At 36.3% G+C, this 15599-nt stretch overlaps 1 protein-coding gene across 1 annotated transcript in view; it reads right to left on the reverse strand.

Annotated features, from left to right (window-relative positions):
- Positions 1-15599, reverse strand: part of EPB41L4A (erythrocyte membrane protein band 4.1 like 4A) — a 256390-nt gene that overhangs the window by 131389 nt on the left and 109402 nt on the right. Inside the window, exon 2 of the mRNA XM_011958280.1 lies at positions 13577-13681. Coding sequence (XP_011813670.1) covers positions 13577-13681 — 105 coding nt within the window. The remainder of the gene's footprint in view (positions 1-13576; positions 13682-15599) is intronic.

A 15599-nucleotide genomic window follows, 5' to 3' on the forward strand; every position in this document is an offset into this window, starting at 1 on the left:
TCACTTATGTATATAACTAAGAAGGTATGGGTCACAGAAATTTCTCAGGTACTGCATTTATTGATAAGAACACCTAGCATACCTACATACCTGGTTTTATATATAAAAATATAAATGTATATGGATATATAGATATATACAAATATATACATGTATGTATATGTTGACAATTCCACCATTCCTGACAGTTTTGTTATTAAGTACTTTGTATCTTTATTGTTTTCAATTGCTGTCGTCGTTGTCATTTCATGGAAGCTTTTTTTTTAACATTTAAGTTCAGGGATACATGTGCAGGTTTGTTATACAGGTAAACTTGTGTCACGGCGGTCTGGTGTACAGATTAATTTTGTGACCCAGGTATGAAGCCTGGTACCCCTTAGTTATTTTTCCTGATCCTCTCCCTCCTTCCACCTTTCATAAGAGAAGGAGGGAGCAGGCAGACGTGGGAAGGAGAGGTGGAGGAACGCTCTTGTCAAGGCTCTCACCTCCCACTGACCTGCCCACACTGTCCAGGCAAGAGTTCTTTCATTCAGTAACATTACAGATCACTTGTTTTGCAGTGACAGAGGTGGGAATAAAGGGGTGAATAGGATGCTTCCCTTCAAAAAGTATCTGATCAAATGTTATTATTCAACAGGCACAAACAATGTTGTATTTGTAATATGTGATACAAGAAGGCCCAAAATATTTCTGGAGGGTCGGGGAAAGCTTCAGGAAGGAAGAAACATCAGGAACACCACACTCTGGGGATGGTAATGGTAAACAGGATTTAACCAAGGAAAAATGAAGGAAGGGAAGAGAACAAGAAGGGTGTTCAGGCAGGGGAGGCAGCACATACAATCCTCAGAGACACTATGGTACAGCTAAGGAGTTGCAGGTAGTTCAGTGAAGCTGTGGTGTACCTGAAGTACGCATTTGGATGGGGAACTGAAAAGTCATTTGGCAAGAAAAGGAGCTCAAGATAACCAAGGGCCGTGTATCTTAAAGGACTTTGTAAACCGTGTTTAGGAATTTTGATTTTCCCTTAGGGAGCCATTAAAGAATTTTAAGCCACAGAAGGAGACATCATCAAAGTCGCCTTTCTGAAAGAAAACTGCAATTGCAGTGGGGAAAACACTGGAGGGAGTAAGACCAAAGACAGGACAGCCAGTCAAAAAAGCTTTTATAAAAACCCAAGCTCATCTGGCACCAAAACCAAAATTCAGAGATGGAGACTGATTCTAGAGAGGTGAATGGGTGACCACAAGACCTGTTTATACTAGTTGTCCCAGCTTAGTTATTAACAATGTCCCTTTTTACTCTCAGAAGTATCCTGGATTAGTGAGTGAACTGTATGGTCACTCTAGGCATTAAGGAGTGAAACTGCCAGGACTTGGTGACTGGCTATGAGGAGAGGCGAGATGATGTAGTTGGGAATGACACCCAAGATTCTAGCTTGAGCAATCGGGTAGATGGTGTTGGCATTCACTAAGCTATTGTAACAAAGGTGCAGGCACCTCAGGGATGCTACGTGAGGACTTTCCAAAGGATACACGGGTAAACATAGTTTTAAGAACTCAATTTCCAGATTCTCAACTTCCACATACACTCTATTCCAAAACTGATCTACCGAAGAATAGACCCAAGATTACATTATGCTAATTCTCCTTTCCTACTGCACTCTCCTTTCAAAATTCTCCATTCCCAATTTACTGAAAGGCACCTTTCAGCCCTGTCAAGCTCCTATAGTGCATTGCCCAAGGGTATGAATAATCACAGGAGAAGAACAGAAAGACTAAAATACTGATATTAACAAAGTTGTCTTTAATAAAGACACCATAAATCAGAAAAAAATAGTTTTATGTCTTTTTCCATTTTATACATATTTCTGGCAAGGACTAGGCAAAGTGTTAGAAGCATGATATTTTGGCCTATACTTGGGTGGTTCTAAAATCAGATACATTGTACAGGAGGGCAGCACCAGGAGTAATTTTTGTTTAATGATCTTGCAACTTCCATACTCTAGTTATTGTCAGTTCCTTAAGAATAAGACAAATCAAAGTCTTGGTAAGTGAAAGCAGACTTATCTAGGTAACAAAATGCTTTGCCTTATCTGTCTTAGGAATAGAATTCCAAAATGAAATACTTTTCACAGAACTCAAGTTAACATTTTTATTTAAATTGACAAAATGACAGAAAGCAAGTTGGTTTGGCTAAGTGGTTTAAGAATGACTGGCTTTGTCCAAGAGTTTTATGTTGGAGATTTTTCATAAGCCAAATGAACTAAACCTGCAATTCCAAGATTATGATGAAAATATAAAGTATGTGATTAGATAAAAGCACTTTAATAAAAGTCTTACCTTGGCAAACATATGTTAAAATTAATGATTTTTAAATTTTTCTAAATCCCTTCTATTTAATATTTATTTAATATTGGATTAAATCAGGTGGCTCTAAAAAAGAAAATATTATAATTAATAATATTTTGCTAAGAGTTGGTAAAGCATTTCCTAGAAATTGTGGAGTTGATTACTATAATGATCAATTAACAAATTTTAAGTCAGGTGGTCTTGAATTCATTGTTTTCAACTACACTGAAGAAAAACCCAATTGAATGGTCTGAAAAAACACTGCTCTCAGATATATAAGAAAAAGGTAGAGTTGGAATCATTCCAGGAATATATTATAATGGACTAATTGGAAAGAAAAAATACCACTCATCTCATTAAAAGATGCATTTCCAATAAATACTTACATTTTATGTTTAATATTTTTTTTCCATAGGTTTTTGGGGAACAGGTTAGGTATTCAGTTACATGAGTAAGTTCTTTAGTGGTGATTTGTGACATTTTGGTGCACCCATCACCCAAGCAATATACACTGAAGCCAATTTGTAAACTTTTATCCCTCACCTGCTTCCTACCCCTTCCCTCCCGAGACTCCAAAGTCCATTGTATCATTCTTACGCCTTTGCATCCTCATAGCTTAGCCCCCACTTACGAGTGAGAACATACAATGTTTGCTTTTCCATTCCTGAGTTACTTCACTTAGAATAATAGTCTCCAATCCCATCGAGGTTGCTGTGAATGCCATTAATTCATTCCATTTTATGGCTGAGTAGTATTACATCATATACATATATATACACACATACATATATATACATACATATATACACACATATATACATACACACACACACACACCCCCCACAGTTTCTTTATCCACTCGTTAACTGATGGGCACTCGGGTTGGTTCCACATTTTTGCAATTCTGAATTGTGCTGCTATAAACATGCGTGTGCAAGTATCTTTTTTGTATGACTTCTTTTCCTCTGGGTGGATACCCAGTAGTGAAATTGCTGAATCAAATGGTAGTTCTACTTTTAATTCTTTATAAAGAATCTCCACACTGTTTTCCATAGTGGCTGTACTAGTTTACATTCCCACCAGCAGTGTAGAAGTGTTCCTTTTCATCACAACCATGCCAAAATCTATTATTTTTTGATGTTTTGATAATGGCTATTCTTGCAGGGGTAAGGTGGTATTGCATTGTGGTTTTGATGAGCATTTCCCTGATCATTAGTGATGTTGAGCATTTCTTCACATATTTGTTACCATTTGTATATCTTCTTTCGAGAATTGTCTACTCATGTCCTTAGTTCACTTTTTGATGGGATTATTTGTTTCTTTTTTATTTGAGTTCCTTGTAGATTCTGGATATTAGTCCCTTGTCAGATGTATAGATTGTGAAGATTTTCTCCCACTCTGTGGGCTGTTTACTCTGCTGACTGTTCCTTTTGCCATGCAAAAGCTCTTTAGTTTAATTAAGTCTCATCTATTTATCTTCATTTTTGTTGCATTTGCTTTTGGGTTCTTGGTCATGAAATCTTTGCCTAAGCCAATGTCTAGAAGGGTTTTTCCAATGTTATCTTCTAGAATTTTTATAGTTTCAAGTCTTAATGATTTAGGACTTAAATACAAGTCCTTGATCCATCTTGAGTCGATTTTTGTGTAAGGCAAGAGATAAGGATCCAGTTTCATTCTCCATCATGTGACTTGCCAATTATCCCAGCACCATTTGTTGAAAAGGGTGTCCTTTCCCCACTTTGTTTTTGTTTGCTTTGTCAAAGATCAGTTGGCTGTAAGTATTTGGGTTAATTTCTGGGTTCTCTATTCTATTCCATTCGTCTATGTCCCTATTTTTATACCAGTATCATGCTGTTTTGGTGACTATGGCGTTATAGTACAGTTTGAAATCAGGTAATGTGATGCTTCCAGCTATGTTCTTTTTGCTTAGTCTCGCTTTGGCTATGCAGGCTCTTTTTTGGTTCCATATGAACTTTAGGATTGTTTTTTCTAGTTCTGTGAAGAATGATGGTGGTATTTTGATGGAAGTTGCAATGAATTTGTAGATTGCTTTTGGCAGTATGGTCATCTTTACATTATTGAATCTACCCATCCATGAACATGAAATGTGTTTCCATTTGCTTTCAACTTTTCCCCGTTCATATTATGTTGGCTATGGGTTTGTCATAGATGGCTTTTATTACACTGAGGTATGTCCCCTGTATGCCAATTTTGCTGAGGGTTTTAATCAGGAAGAGATGCTGAATTTTGTCAAATGCTCTTTCTACATCTACTGAGATGATCGTGTGATTTTTGTTTTTAACTGTGTTTATGTGATGTTTCACATTTATTGACTTGTGTATGTTATAACCATCCCTGCATTCCTGGTATGCAACACACTTGATCGTGGTGAATTATCTTTTTTAGATGCTGTTGGATTTGGTAAACTAGTATTTTGTTAAGGATTTTTGCATATATGTTCATCAGGGATATTGGTCTGTAGTTTTCTTTGTTATACTGGCTTCATAGAAAGATTTAAGGAGGACTTCCTCTTTCTCTACCTTGTGGATAATTATTGACATTATTAAGTCAATATGATTGGTATTAATTCTTCTTTGAATGTTGGTAGAATTCAACTGTGAATCCACCTGGTCCTGGACTTTTTCTTGTTGGTAATTTTTTTATTACCATTTCAATCTCACTGCTTGTTAATGGTCTGTTCAGGGTTTCTAATTCTTCCTGATTTAAGCTAGGAGGATTGTCTCTTTCCAGGAATTTATCCATCTCCTCCATGTTTTCTAGTTTATGCAAGTAAAGGTGTTCATAGTAGCCTTGAATGATCTTTTGTATTTCGGTGGTGTCAGTTGTAATATCTCCTGTTTCATTTCTAATTGAGCTTATTTGGATCTTCCCTCTTCTTTTCTTGGTTAATCTTGCTAATGGTCTATCAATTTTATTTATCTTTTCAAAGAAGCAGCTGTTTGTTTCACTTATCTTTTGCATTTCTTTTTGTTTCAATTTCATTTAGTTCCGCTCTGACCTTGGTTATTTCCTTTATTCTGTTGGGTTTGGTTTGTTCTTGTTTCTCTAGTACCTTGAGGTGTGACTTTAGATTGTCCAGTTGTGCTCTTTCAGACTTTTTGATATAGGCATTTAAAGCTATGAACATTCCTCTGAGCACCACCTTTGCTGTATCCCAGAAGTTTTGATAGTTGTGTCACTATTATCGTTCAGTTTAAAGAATTTTTTCCACTATGGTCTGAGATAGTACTTGATATAATTTCAGTTTTCTTAAATTGATTCAGACTTGTTTTGTGGCCTATCATATGGTCTGTTTTGGAGAAAGTTCCATGTGCTGATGAATAAAACGTATATTCTGAAGTTGTTGGGTAGAATGTTCTGTAAATGAGCAGGCGTGGTGGCTCACACCTGTAATCCCAGCGCTCTGGGAGGCCAAGGCAGATGGATCACCTGAGGTCAGGAGTTTGAGACCAGTCTGGTCAACATGGTGAAACCCGTCTCTACTAAAGAAAGTTATGTAAATATCTGTTAAGTCCATTTGTTCCAGAGTATAGTTTAAATCCATTGTTTCTTTGCTGACTTTCTGTCTTGATGGCCTGTCTAGTGCTGTCAGTGCAGTACTGAAGTCCCTCACTATTACTGTGTTGCTCTCTATCTCATTATTTAGGTCTAGTAGTAATTGTTTTATAAATTTGGGAGCTCCAGTGTTAGGTGCATATATATTTAGGATTGTGATATTTTCCTGTTGGACAAGGGCTTTTATCATAATGTCCTACTTTGTCTTTAACTGCCCTTAAAGTTTGTTTTGTCTGATATACGCCTGCTTGCTTTTGGTGTCTATTTGCATGGAATATCTTTTTCCACCCCTTTACCTTAAGTTTATGTGAGTCTTTATGTGTTAGGTGAGTCTCTTGAAGTCACCAGATACCTGGTTGGTGAATTCTTATCCATTCTGCAATTCTGTATCTTTTAAGTGGAGCATTTAGGCCATTTACATTCAGCATTAGTATTGAGATATGAGGTACTATTCCATTCATTGTGCTATTTGTTGCCTGTATACCTTGTATTTTTTTTTTTTATTGTATTTTTGTTTTATAGGTCCTGTGAGACTTATGCTTTAAGGAGGTTCTGTTATTGATGTGCTTCCAGGATTTGTTTCAAGATTTAGAGCTCCTTTTAGCAGTTCTTATAGTGCTGGTTTGGGAGTGGCAAATTCTCTCAGCATTTGTTTGTCTGAAAAACACTATCTTTTCTTCATTTATGAAGCTTAGTTTCGCTGGAGACAAAATTCTTGGCTGATAATTGTTTTGTTTAAGGAGGCTGTAGATAGGGACCCAATCCCTTCTAGCTTGTAGGGTTTCTGCTGAGAAATCTGCTGTTAATCTGATAGGTTTTCCTTTATAGGTTACCTGGTGCTTTTGCCTCACAGCTATTAAGATTCTTTCCTTCATCTTAGCTTTAGATAACCTGATGACAATGTGCCTAGGTCATGGTCTTTTTGCAATTTCCCAGGTATTCTTTGAGCTCCTTCTATTTGTATGTTTAGGTCTTTAGCAATGCTAGGGAAGTTTTACTAGATTATTCCCCCAAATATGTTTTCCAAACTTTTAGATTCCTCTTCTTCCTCAGGAATGCCAATTATTCTTAGGTTTGGTCACTTATGTAATCTCAAATTTCTTGGCGAATTTGTTCATGTTTTAAATTCTTTTTTTCTTAGTCTTTGTTGGATTGGGTTAATTTGATAACTTTGTCTTTGAGATCTGAAGTTCTTTCTTCTGCTTATTTGAGTCTATTGCTGAGAATTTCAAGAACATTTTGCATTTCTCTAAGTGTGTCCTTTATTTCCTGAAGTTGTGATTGTTTTTTATTTATGCCATCTAGTTCACTGAAGATTTCTCCCCGCATTTCTTGTATCATTTTTTTGATTTCCTTAATTTGGACTTCACCTTTCTCTGGTGCCTCCTTAACTGGCTTAATAATCAACCTTCTAAATGCCTTTTCAGGTAAATCATGGACTTTTTCTTGGTTTGGATCCATTGCTGAGGAAAAAGTATGCTTTTTTGGGTGGTGCTGAAGAATCTTCTTTTGTCATATTACCAGAATTGTTTTTCTGGTTCCTTCTCCTTTGGGTAAACTATGTTAGAGAGAAGATCTGGAGCTCGAGGCTGCTGTGCAGATTCTTTTGTCCCATGGGTGTTCCCTTGATGTAGCACTCTCCCCCTTTTCCTAGGAATGTGGCTTCCTGAGAGCTGGGATGTAGTAACTGTTATTTCCCTTCTGGATCTAGCCACGCAGCAGGGCTACCAGACTCCAGGTTGGTACTAAGGGTTGTCTTCACAGAGTCCTGTGATGTGAACTGTCTTCATATCTCTCAGTCATGGATACCAGCACGGTATTTGCAGTGTCTCTGGGGTCCTGCAGGAGCAATCTGCTTCCTTCAAAGGGTCTATGGATTCTCTCAGCTTTCTTGGTATATTTCTGCAGTAATTCTGGAGCAAAATTTCACAGTGCAAGTCTCTACACACAGCACTATCTGTCCGAGTGGGAGCTGCAATCTAGTCCTGCCCCTATCTGTCATTTTCTCCAGAAAATATGTTTAATAATTATTAAAATGCATAGTATTTTGCTGTTTTAATTAATTATATAGTGACAACCATGGTAATAACAACTACTCTTAGGGTTCACTAACAATTAGATCCTTAACATCTCAGGAAATAAAGTTTTAAAATACCAATTATATGTATATTATGGATATATGTATTTTATTAATAAAAATATAATAACATTTTAGGGAGAAAGTAGAATAGGAATACAAGTTTAAAGACATAAAAGGAATAAAGAAAAGTTTCTGATTTTTAAAAAAGAGTTTGTTCATATATTTTTGTAAAGGTAGATGAAGAGTACAAAATTACTATGAAATATAAATTCACAAGATACACTTAAAAGGAATATGACAATTTGATTTTCCAGTGTCAATATTTATGATAAACCTAAGACCTGGATCTGCTAAAACTTACAAAATTTTAACTCTCAATCTAAAATTATACACAAGTACGGGTTTGTTTTTTGTTTTTTTTTAAAAAAACAATCGTAGACCTGGTATGGTGGCTCACACCTGTAATCCTAGCACTTTGGGAGGCTGAGGCAGGAGGATCACTCGAGCTCAGGAGTTTGAAACCAACCAGCTTAAGCAATATAGTGTGACCTCATCTCTAAAAGAAAAAAAAAAAATCTTGAAAATCACTGATCTCAGAAACATTTCTTATAAAAAGCAGATTTGGAGGGGAAGATGACTTCAGTTTTGAATATGTTACCTTTGAGATACATGAGAGGTATCTGAGTAGTGAATAGCAGCTAAAACATTACGTGGACCATACATTTGAAAGCACTAGTCTGTGTACTTTTTATAGATTCCTTCAATCATCACTACCACCCTATGAAGCTGGTACCATTACTAGCCTCACTTTATAAACAGAGGAACTGAGGTATAGAAAAGTTAGGGAGATTCACTCAGTGACACACAGCTCTCCAGGTGGACTGTGGTTTGAACCCATACAGTCTGAATCCAGATTTTGAATTTTAACACAGTGTAGTCCCTCCCGAAACATCTGGGTTGAAGATAGGAATTTGAGGCTCAGTCTTTTGATATAATTTAAACCATGGAACAGATGAGATTACCAAGGAAAAGTAACACACATTCGTCAGCAGGAAAATGAGAGCTTCGGTGCTGTGGGGCCCTCTATAGATGCTTCTGGCATTCCCTTCCAGGTCCTGGACTCTTGAAAAGCCACCCACTATCATTGTTTCCCAGATGCCCTTCATGTGTTGTTGTCAGCCCTCCCAGGATATTGTGCTTCTTATGATGTTCTTCATAAAGTCAAAGGGTTACCTGAGAGGAACTTTCTGCTTCTTGATCTTTCCCCTCTGTTCCTCCCACAGATGCTTGAAGACATCTCACATAGTAAGTTTCATTTTGTAATGATCCAGGACTACAATCTTCCTTTCTTTGCAACAAGATTCACATTATCACTTATACATGTTTTATCAATCATTATAGGGACTTTCCAAAACATACAATCACAGAACGTGAAACCTCGCACATGTTACAAAGTACAGCATCAGGATGAAAGAAAGAGGGCCACTACTGATGGCAGAGAGGACACACTTGAGTTTGCCTGCTAGAGCTCAATGGATGAGGACTTTTATTCAACACTCAGAGTACTTGGGGGCAGGGAAGAGAATACAAATATTAATACATACACAGTTTAGTTTAGATGCTTAAGGAAATTATCTCAGAGATAAACAGTACTAGCAAAGGTAGCACTAAATGTGTGGGCCTGAACAGAAAGCATAAGAGAATCAAGGACAAAATCCTGATGAATACCAACATTTTATGGAACAGGCAGTGGAATCATGATCGTAGAGAGGATGAATAGGAATAACTAGAGAAAACATGAAAAGAGAGAAACAAAAAGAATATAGTGCCAGAAGAACACAAAGAGATTTCAAGAATGGACAAGTTGTTAGTGTCAAAGCAAAAGAAAGGTCAAGTAAGATAAGGATTGATAGAGTCTCTTAGATTTAGCAACTGGCAAGGCAGGGCCAGTTTCAGTGATGTGACTGGGATCAAAGCTGCATGGTGATACACTTAGGAAACAATGGGATTTCAGAAGTGAATGTAAGGAATTTAGACAAAGTTTTCTGAAGATTATGTGCGGTGCAGAAGGAGCCAAAGATGGCAGCAGATAGAGGAGGACAAGGGAGGTGGGGAATGGGAGGTTCTAAATGGGAGAGACTTGAACACGCCGAACACTGACTAGAAAGAGGGAGTAGGTAGGGTAGAGAGACACCAAACAGAAAAAGCAAGGTGGTAAGACACGAAACATAAAAAGCAAGGTGGTAACAGGATGGGAAGTGTAAGAAGTAACTAGGTGTTTGGGGGTGGGGTGGTCAAGAAAGCGGGAAGTTTCTGATTGCTTTTATTGTCTTAGCAAAGCAAAAACAGAGTTCACTGGCAGAAGACAATGTCTGCATCTGTCTTCATCTGTGTGCTTCACACTTTCCCCCTCCTTTGACTTCTTAAGTAAAAGGGCAGCAGATCCAGCAGCCTAATTCTCAATGCCACGCTGATTTCCATATTCTGAGAAAAGCTGCAATTATATACAACTTCTGCCTTTCAAGGAGTAATCTGTAAAGGAGCCTCAAGTGCTAACATTAAAGTAAGACATAACTATAATTTCTGGGAATTTTCTGTAAGTCAGACCAAGGCCCTAATATAAGAGACCTACATCCCCACACACACCAGTCTGGATCAAGAACGAACCTGACTGGCACAAGCCAGAGTGGAACAGAAAATAGGCTCTATGCCCAGGCTAAGCACTTTCCCTTTCAAAACTAATCTTAAAACCAGAAGTAGTATTGAGATATCACATTTATATTCATTACTGCTTTCAATATCAACAAAACTCATCTTCAAAAATCTCCAAAGGCATTTAAGAATCTACAGTTTATTTAATTTTTTCTTTTCTTTCTTCTAGACTTTCTCCTTATTCCTTCATTCCACTAGTATCACCGGCAATATTTGCTCCCATCCTAGTTTCAACAGGAAAGCCCTTTTACATGTTTAATACCTTATCTACAAAAAGCTATCATGTGTTCTAATTTTGTCCTACATCAATCCTGAGAGTTGAGGAGAAAAAGCATTTTATTGTCAATTTACAGATAAGCATATCAAGATTCAGAAAAATTAAGTGATTTGACCATTTTTTAGGAGCAGACACAGGACTCAAATCTATCTTGTGACTCCAAAGGCAGTTATCTATTCCACCAGATCACAATCCATTTATAATAACTTCTGAAAGCCTAAAAGATGACTCAAGTTCCTTCCAGCCTCTGATTAATTTCAAATACACCAGTTCTTTAAAGGGAAGACTGTGCTGCTGCAATTTCAATTGTCTTGAAAGTCAGGATATTATAGTGGTTGAAAGGTCTTGGAGACACTCAGACCTAGGGTGGAATTCTGGTCCTAATACGTGCTGATTATGCGACCTTAGGAAAGGTGCTTAACCTTCTTAGTTTGCATTTCATCATCTCTAATAGAAAGATAATAATACTCTAGAGAACTGTTCTAAACATACAATTTCAACAAACAAAAATGTTTACAGTCTCTGGAGCACTGATTATGACGTTGGTAATGATGATGAACGATGATGAGTTCCAGGGTTCTATGTTCTCCTGGTCCTCTAGTGCAGACAACTTCTCTGTCATGCGAGGTCCCGAATGTACAGTAATTCAATCGACGTTCATGAAAACCATTACTTGGTTTTTAAGACAAAGATTTTTTTAACCATATCCTGTACTATTTTAACACAGGGTTTTTTTGTTTAAATCCTTATTTGTTTTAAGTAACTATCAGATATGCAGGGCTGCTTCTAATATACTTTTGATGAAACTGTTGCCAAGAGGAAGTACAAAATTTCATTACCTTATTCTCACAGCCTCCTACAATTAAAAGGTAATCAGACAATACATGTGAACATGCAAAGACTAAGCAATGTTTACAAATCACCTCTATTTTAGCTGAGTTCACTATTAGAATATAACAAAAAGAGGCAAAGAATACTTTTTTCATGTCATTTTACACACCTGATATTCTTATCCCATCAAAACAATATGACTTAAGAGCTTTCTCCTTCTAAATGTGTCATTTCTCCTAAAACCTGTACCATAAACACGATCATAAATGCCAAACCTTAGGAGTAAAAGAGGAAAAAATGTTCTTAATTTAAACCCTACAAAACTTTCAATAAACTAGCAATGCTAACTGCTACAGTAGGGGTCATTGTTTTGGAAATCTCTAGCTTTTCACATTTTTCCCTTGCAAAGTTAAAAAAAGGGTGAGGGGGAAGATAGAGACAGACAAGGTCTATATAACTTTAGCAAGACAGTCAATCTTTCCAGGGAAAGTCTGACATAGTAGGTAAGATCAGAAAACTGTAGTTTTCTCTGCTAGGAAAAAAATGTTATTTCAAAAATATGAATGTAGCACATGATACCTTCTTTAGCCTTCAATTTAATCTTTCTGTATAAATTTACAGTTCTGCTATATTTATTCGTGGTCTGTACAAGATAGAATTCAGTGGACTTCTAAACATGTCTGTTCCCCTTTTTTGCAACATGCCATAATGACCACTAGCCTTTAGAAAGTTATTCCTTTCTATGGAAAGCTATCCAACACACTCAATTTTTCATTCCAACCTTATGAAATCCTCCCATGACACAGAATAGATTAAGGAACTAGCTCAAGAAAAGAAACAAGTGACCACCATCAATAGCAGCAACACCACTCAGAAAATCATGTTCTTCACTGAATGTACCACAAAAGACCCAGTGGAGGATGGGAGAACAAATGAAGGAAGAGGAGAACATCTCTATTTCAACAGCAGTTGAATAGGACGAAAAATAAAAGGCAAGTCAAATAGGGTATTTCTGAGATAAGCATGTGAGCGTTCTGCATAATGAAGCCGTGCCTATCTGAAGCTAAGATCTTTCTCAGACTAAACCAAAAGTCACATTAATGAATATCCTTTCATCCTTCAAAATCGTCATCTCCAAAGTTTTTCCATTGTGATGAATTTCTTAGGAACTCTCTACTCCGGACTGGAAGACCTTCTGAATTAACCTTTGTGAACAACTGACATGAGAACTAAAAGCTAAGTTGTCTTTATTACTCTTATTTCATCAGGTTCATGAATAAAAAAACCTCTACTTATTTTATTTTGTAACAGCTCATCTCACTTATAAAACTTACGCACTTTTTTTTTTTTTAACACTGTATTTCTTCTCTAACCATTCCCTTTCTTAAAAGGCAATTAATATCTGTCACTTCAAGAGACTAGCCACTTGCCTTCTAACTCATATTAAATGACATATTCAGTCCTCCATGTGCACTGACGCTCTGCATTCATTCTCATAAGGTTGCAAATCTGGAAACCACATATGCCATCTGCAAAGAGGACAACACATCTACAGAAGCTGTGAATCCAGTAACTCTATAGACTTTTGGCAGAAGAGGAAAAAATGCAAAGAAATTATCAGGGGAAAACATGTTTGAGATTTTCAGTCTTTTTCAGTGACAAAGAACCTAACCACCTAAAACCGTATCAGGAAAAGCCAGAGACAGAGTGAAATTTATAACCAGAAAAATTTAACACAGTCACCGTACTCACCGTCTGATGGCTTCTGTCACAGTAACGTAGCCCAAAATAATCTATCTCCACAAGGTTTACGTGATGGAATACGTGGTCAAGGACAATGGAACCTTTCGTTGACTTCTGCAAAAATAATTCAGTTTTATATTTTTCAGCTGCCTTTTTGCTCCTAAATAGGACACAATCATGGTTCTCATCTTTTATTAGTTTCACTCACAATAGCAGCAATTGTATTAGACCATGGTTCCCTCTGTAAGTTGTGCCTCAATTACGAAGGAAAAAAAATGTGATTTAAAGCAAAGTGTATTATAGAAATTGCTTTGGAAAATACTTTTTAAATCATAGTGGGTTTTAAATTAATATAAGCTTCTTGCTTCTGGGATTATAAATTATCTTCAGAACGAAATTATTTTAATAAAGATAATCTTTTACATGAAGAACATCTAATAAATGCATCAAAAAAACACCTTGGTTAAAAATTCCACCATTCTTTCATTTTTAAAAGCAATTTTCACCTATAGCATTACTCTCACAATGAACACAGAAGATATATAAAATTAACAATAGTCAAAGCTTTTATCTTCACTCCTCAAATAATAAACCCATAGATTAAAGCTACTAAAGTTAATGTCCTCAAAAGCCCTTGTGAAGATATTTCACTTTATCTCTTTCACATAAGCACAGACACAAAACTTTTCTTTTGGCTGCTTTTTAAATACTGATAACTACCTAAAAAGCTAATCTCTTCTCTCCCCACCTACTACATATACAGATTATTTAAATTAAGATTCTTATCATCTAACATACTAAAAATCAAATATTCACACATGTAAGAAACACTTCATCAGCAAGCACTACTCCACACACCACATAAACTTATAAAATAATCCATTTTTATAGTATAGGTATAGATACAGCCTCTTCCTTTCTCTTGCCCCATCTTTGGCTGGTATAACAAGATAATAAAAGAAATCCCACAACAAGTCTCCCATTATGGTAATAAAGGAGGGCTTTTGTTCAGTTTCATCTGCCCTCAGAAAATTACCAGGATGCGTTTATTCATGTATGGTGAGCACTTAATACTGCACTGCTTTTAGAAAATGGATTGTTAGCATGAGGGAAATGTTTTTATTAAATTTATTATAAAATGGGCAATATGAGGTTATAAAAGTACACACCAGGAGAAGAAAGTTCTTGTTACAAATTCCATAGGTATTCTGTTTTCCTCTAAATTACTTTGGCAAACTTTAACTGGTTCCTTTTTCAAAATCCATTAAATAATTTATAAACAAAAAGCCCTTCCATGATGAATCTTTAGGTTATTGGACATTTTCTGCAATAATCACAATGCCATAGTGGCCTGTAAATGTCTCTGTGCTCATGTACCTGTGTATTTCTCTGGGGTAAAAATCTTGAAGTGAAATTATTCATCTGAAGGATACGTATACTCATAATTACAGTAGGCACTGCCAAAAAGACCATTACAATTCATTCGAAGAGAGTATATATTTTCCCCACACCCTTGCCAACATTTGGATTGCAAAAATGTTTTTTCAATCTGATTGAGCAAAAAAAGAGGGGAATAAAGGAATTGTTTTAATTTACATTTTCCTGACGTTAATAAAAGCAAGCACTCTTTCATGTGCTTACTAGCCAATTGCATTTCCTAGCCTTTGAGTTAGGCATTCCATAACCCAAAGTTTATGAGCAAATTCTCCTAAGTACTTCTAAATACTTGTAGAATTTTACTTATACTTAGCTCTTCATTTCATCTGGAAATTATTTCTGTTCTTGGGATAAGGGTCTAACTTTGCTTCCAAATGGATAGACAACTGCACCACCATTTCCCAAAAAAGCTATCATTTCCCTGTTGATTTGAAACAACTTTATCATCTATTAAATGAATCCCCAGTATTCTATCTCATGGGTTATTCCAGAACCAATACCCCCAAAATTTTAATGTATGTAGTTTAATTTGTTTGATATCCATTTTTCTTTTTCAAAACTATCTTTGCCAGTTCTTAAACATTTTTCTCCACTC

This window comes from Colobus angolensis, unplaced genomic scaffold, assembly GCF_000951035.1.
Source record: "Colobus angolensis palliatus isolate OR3802 unplaced genomic scaffold, Cang.pa_1.0 Scaffold465, whole genome shotgun sequence".
NCBI classification, from domain to species: Eukaryota; Metazoa; Chordata; class Mammalia; order Primates; family Cercopithecidae; genus Colobus; species Colobus angolensis.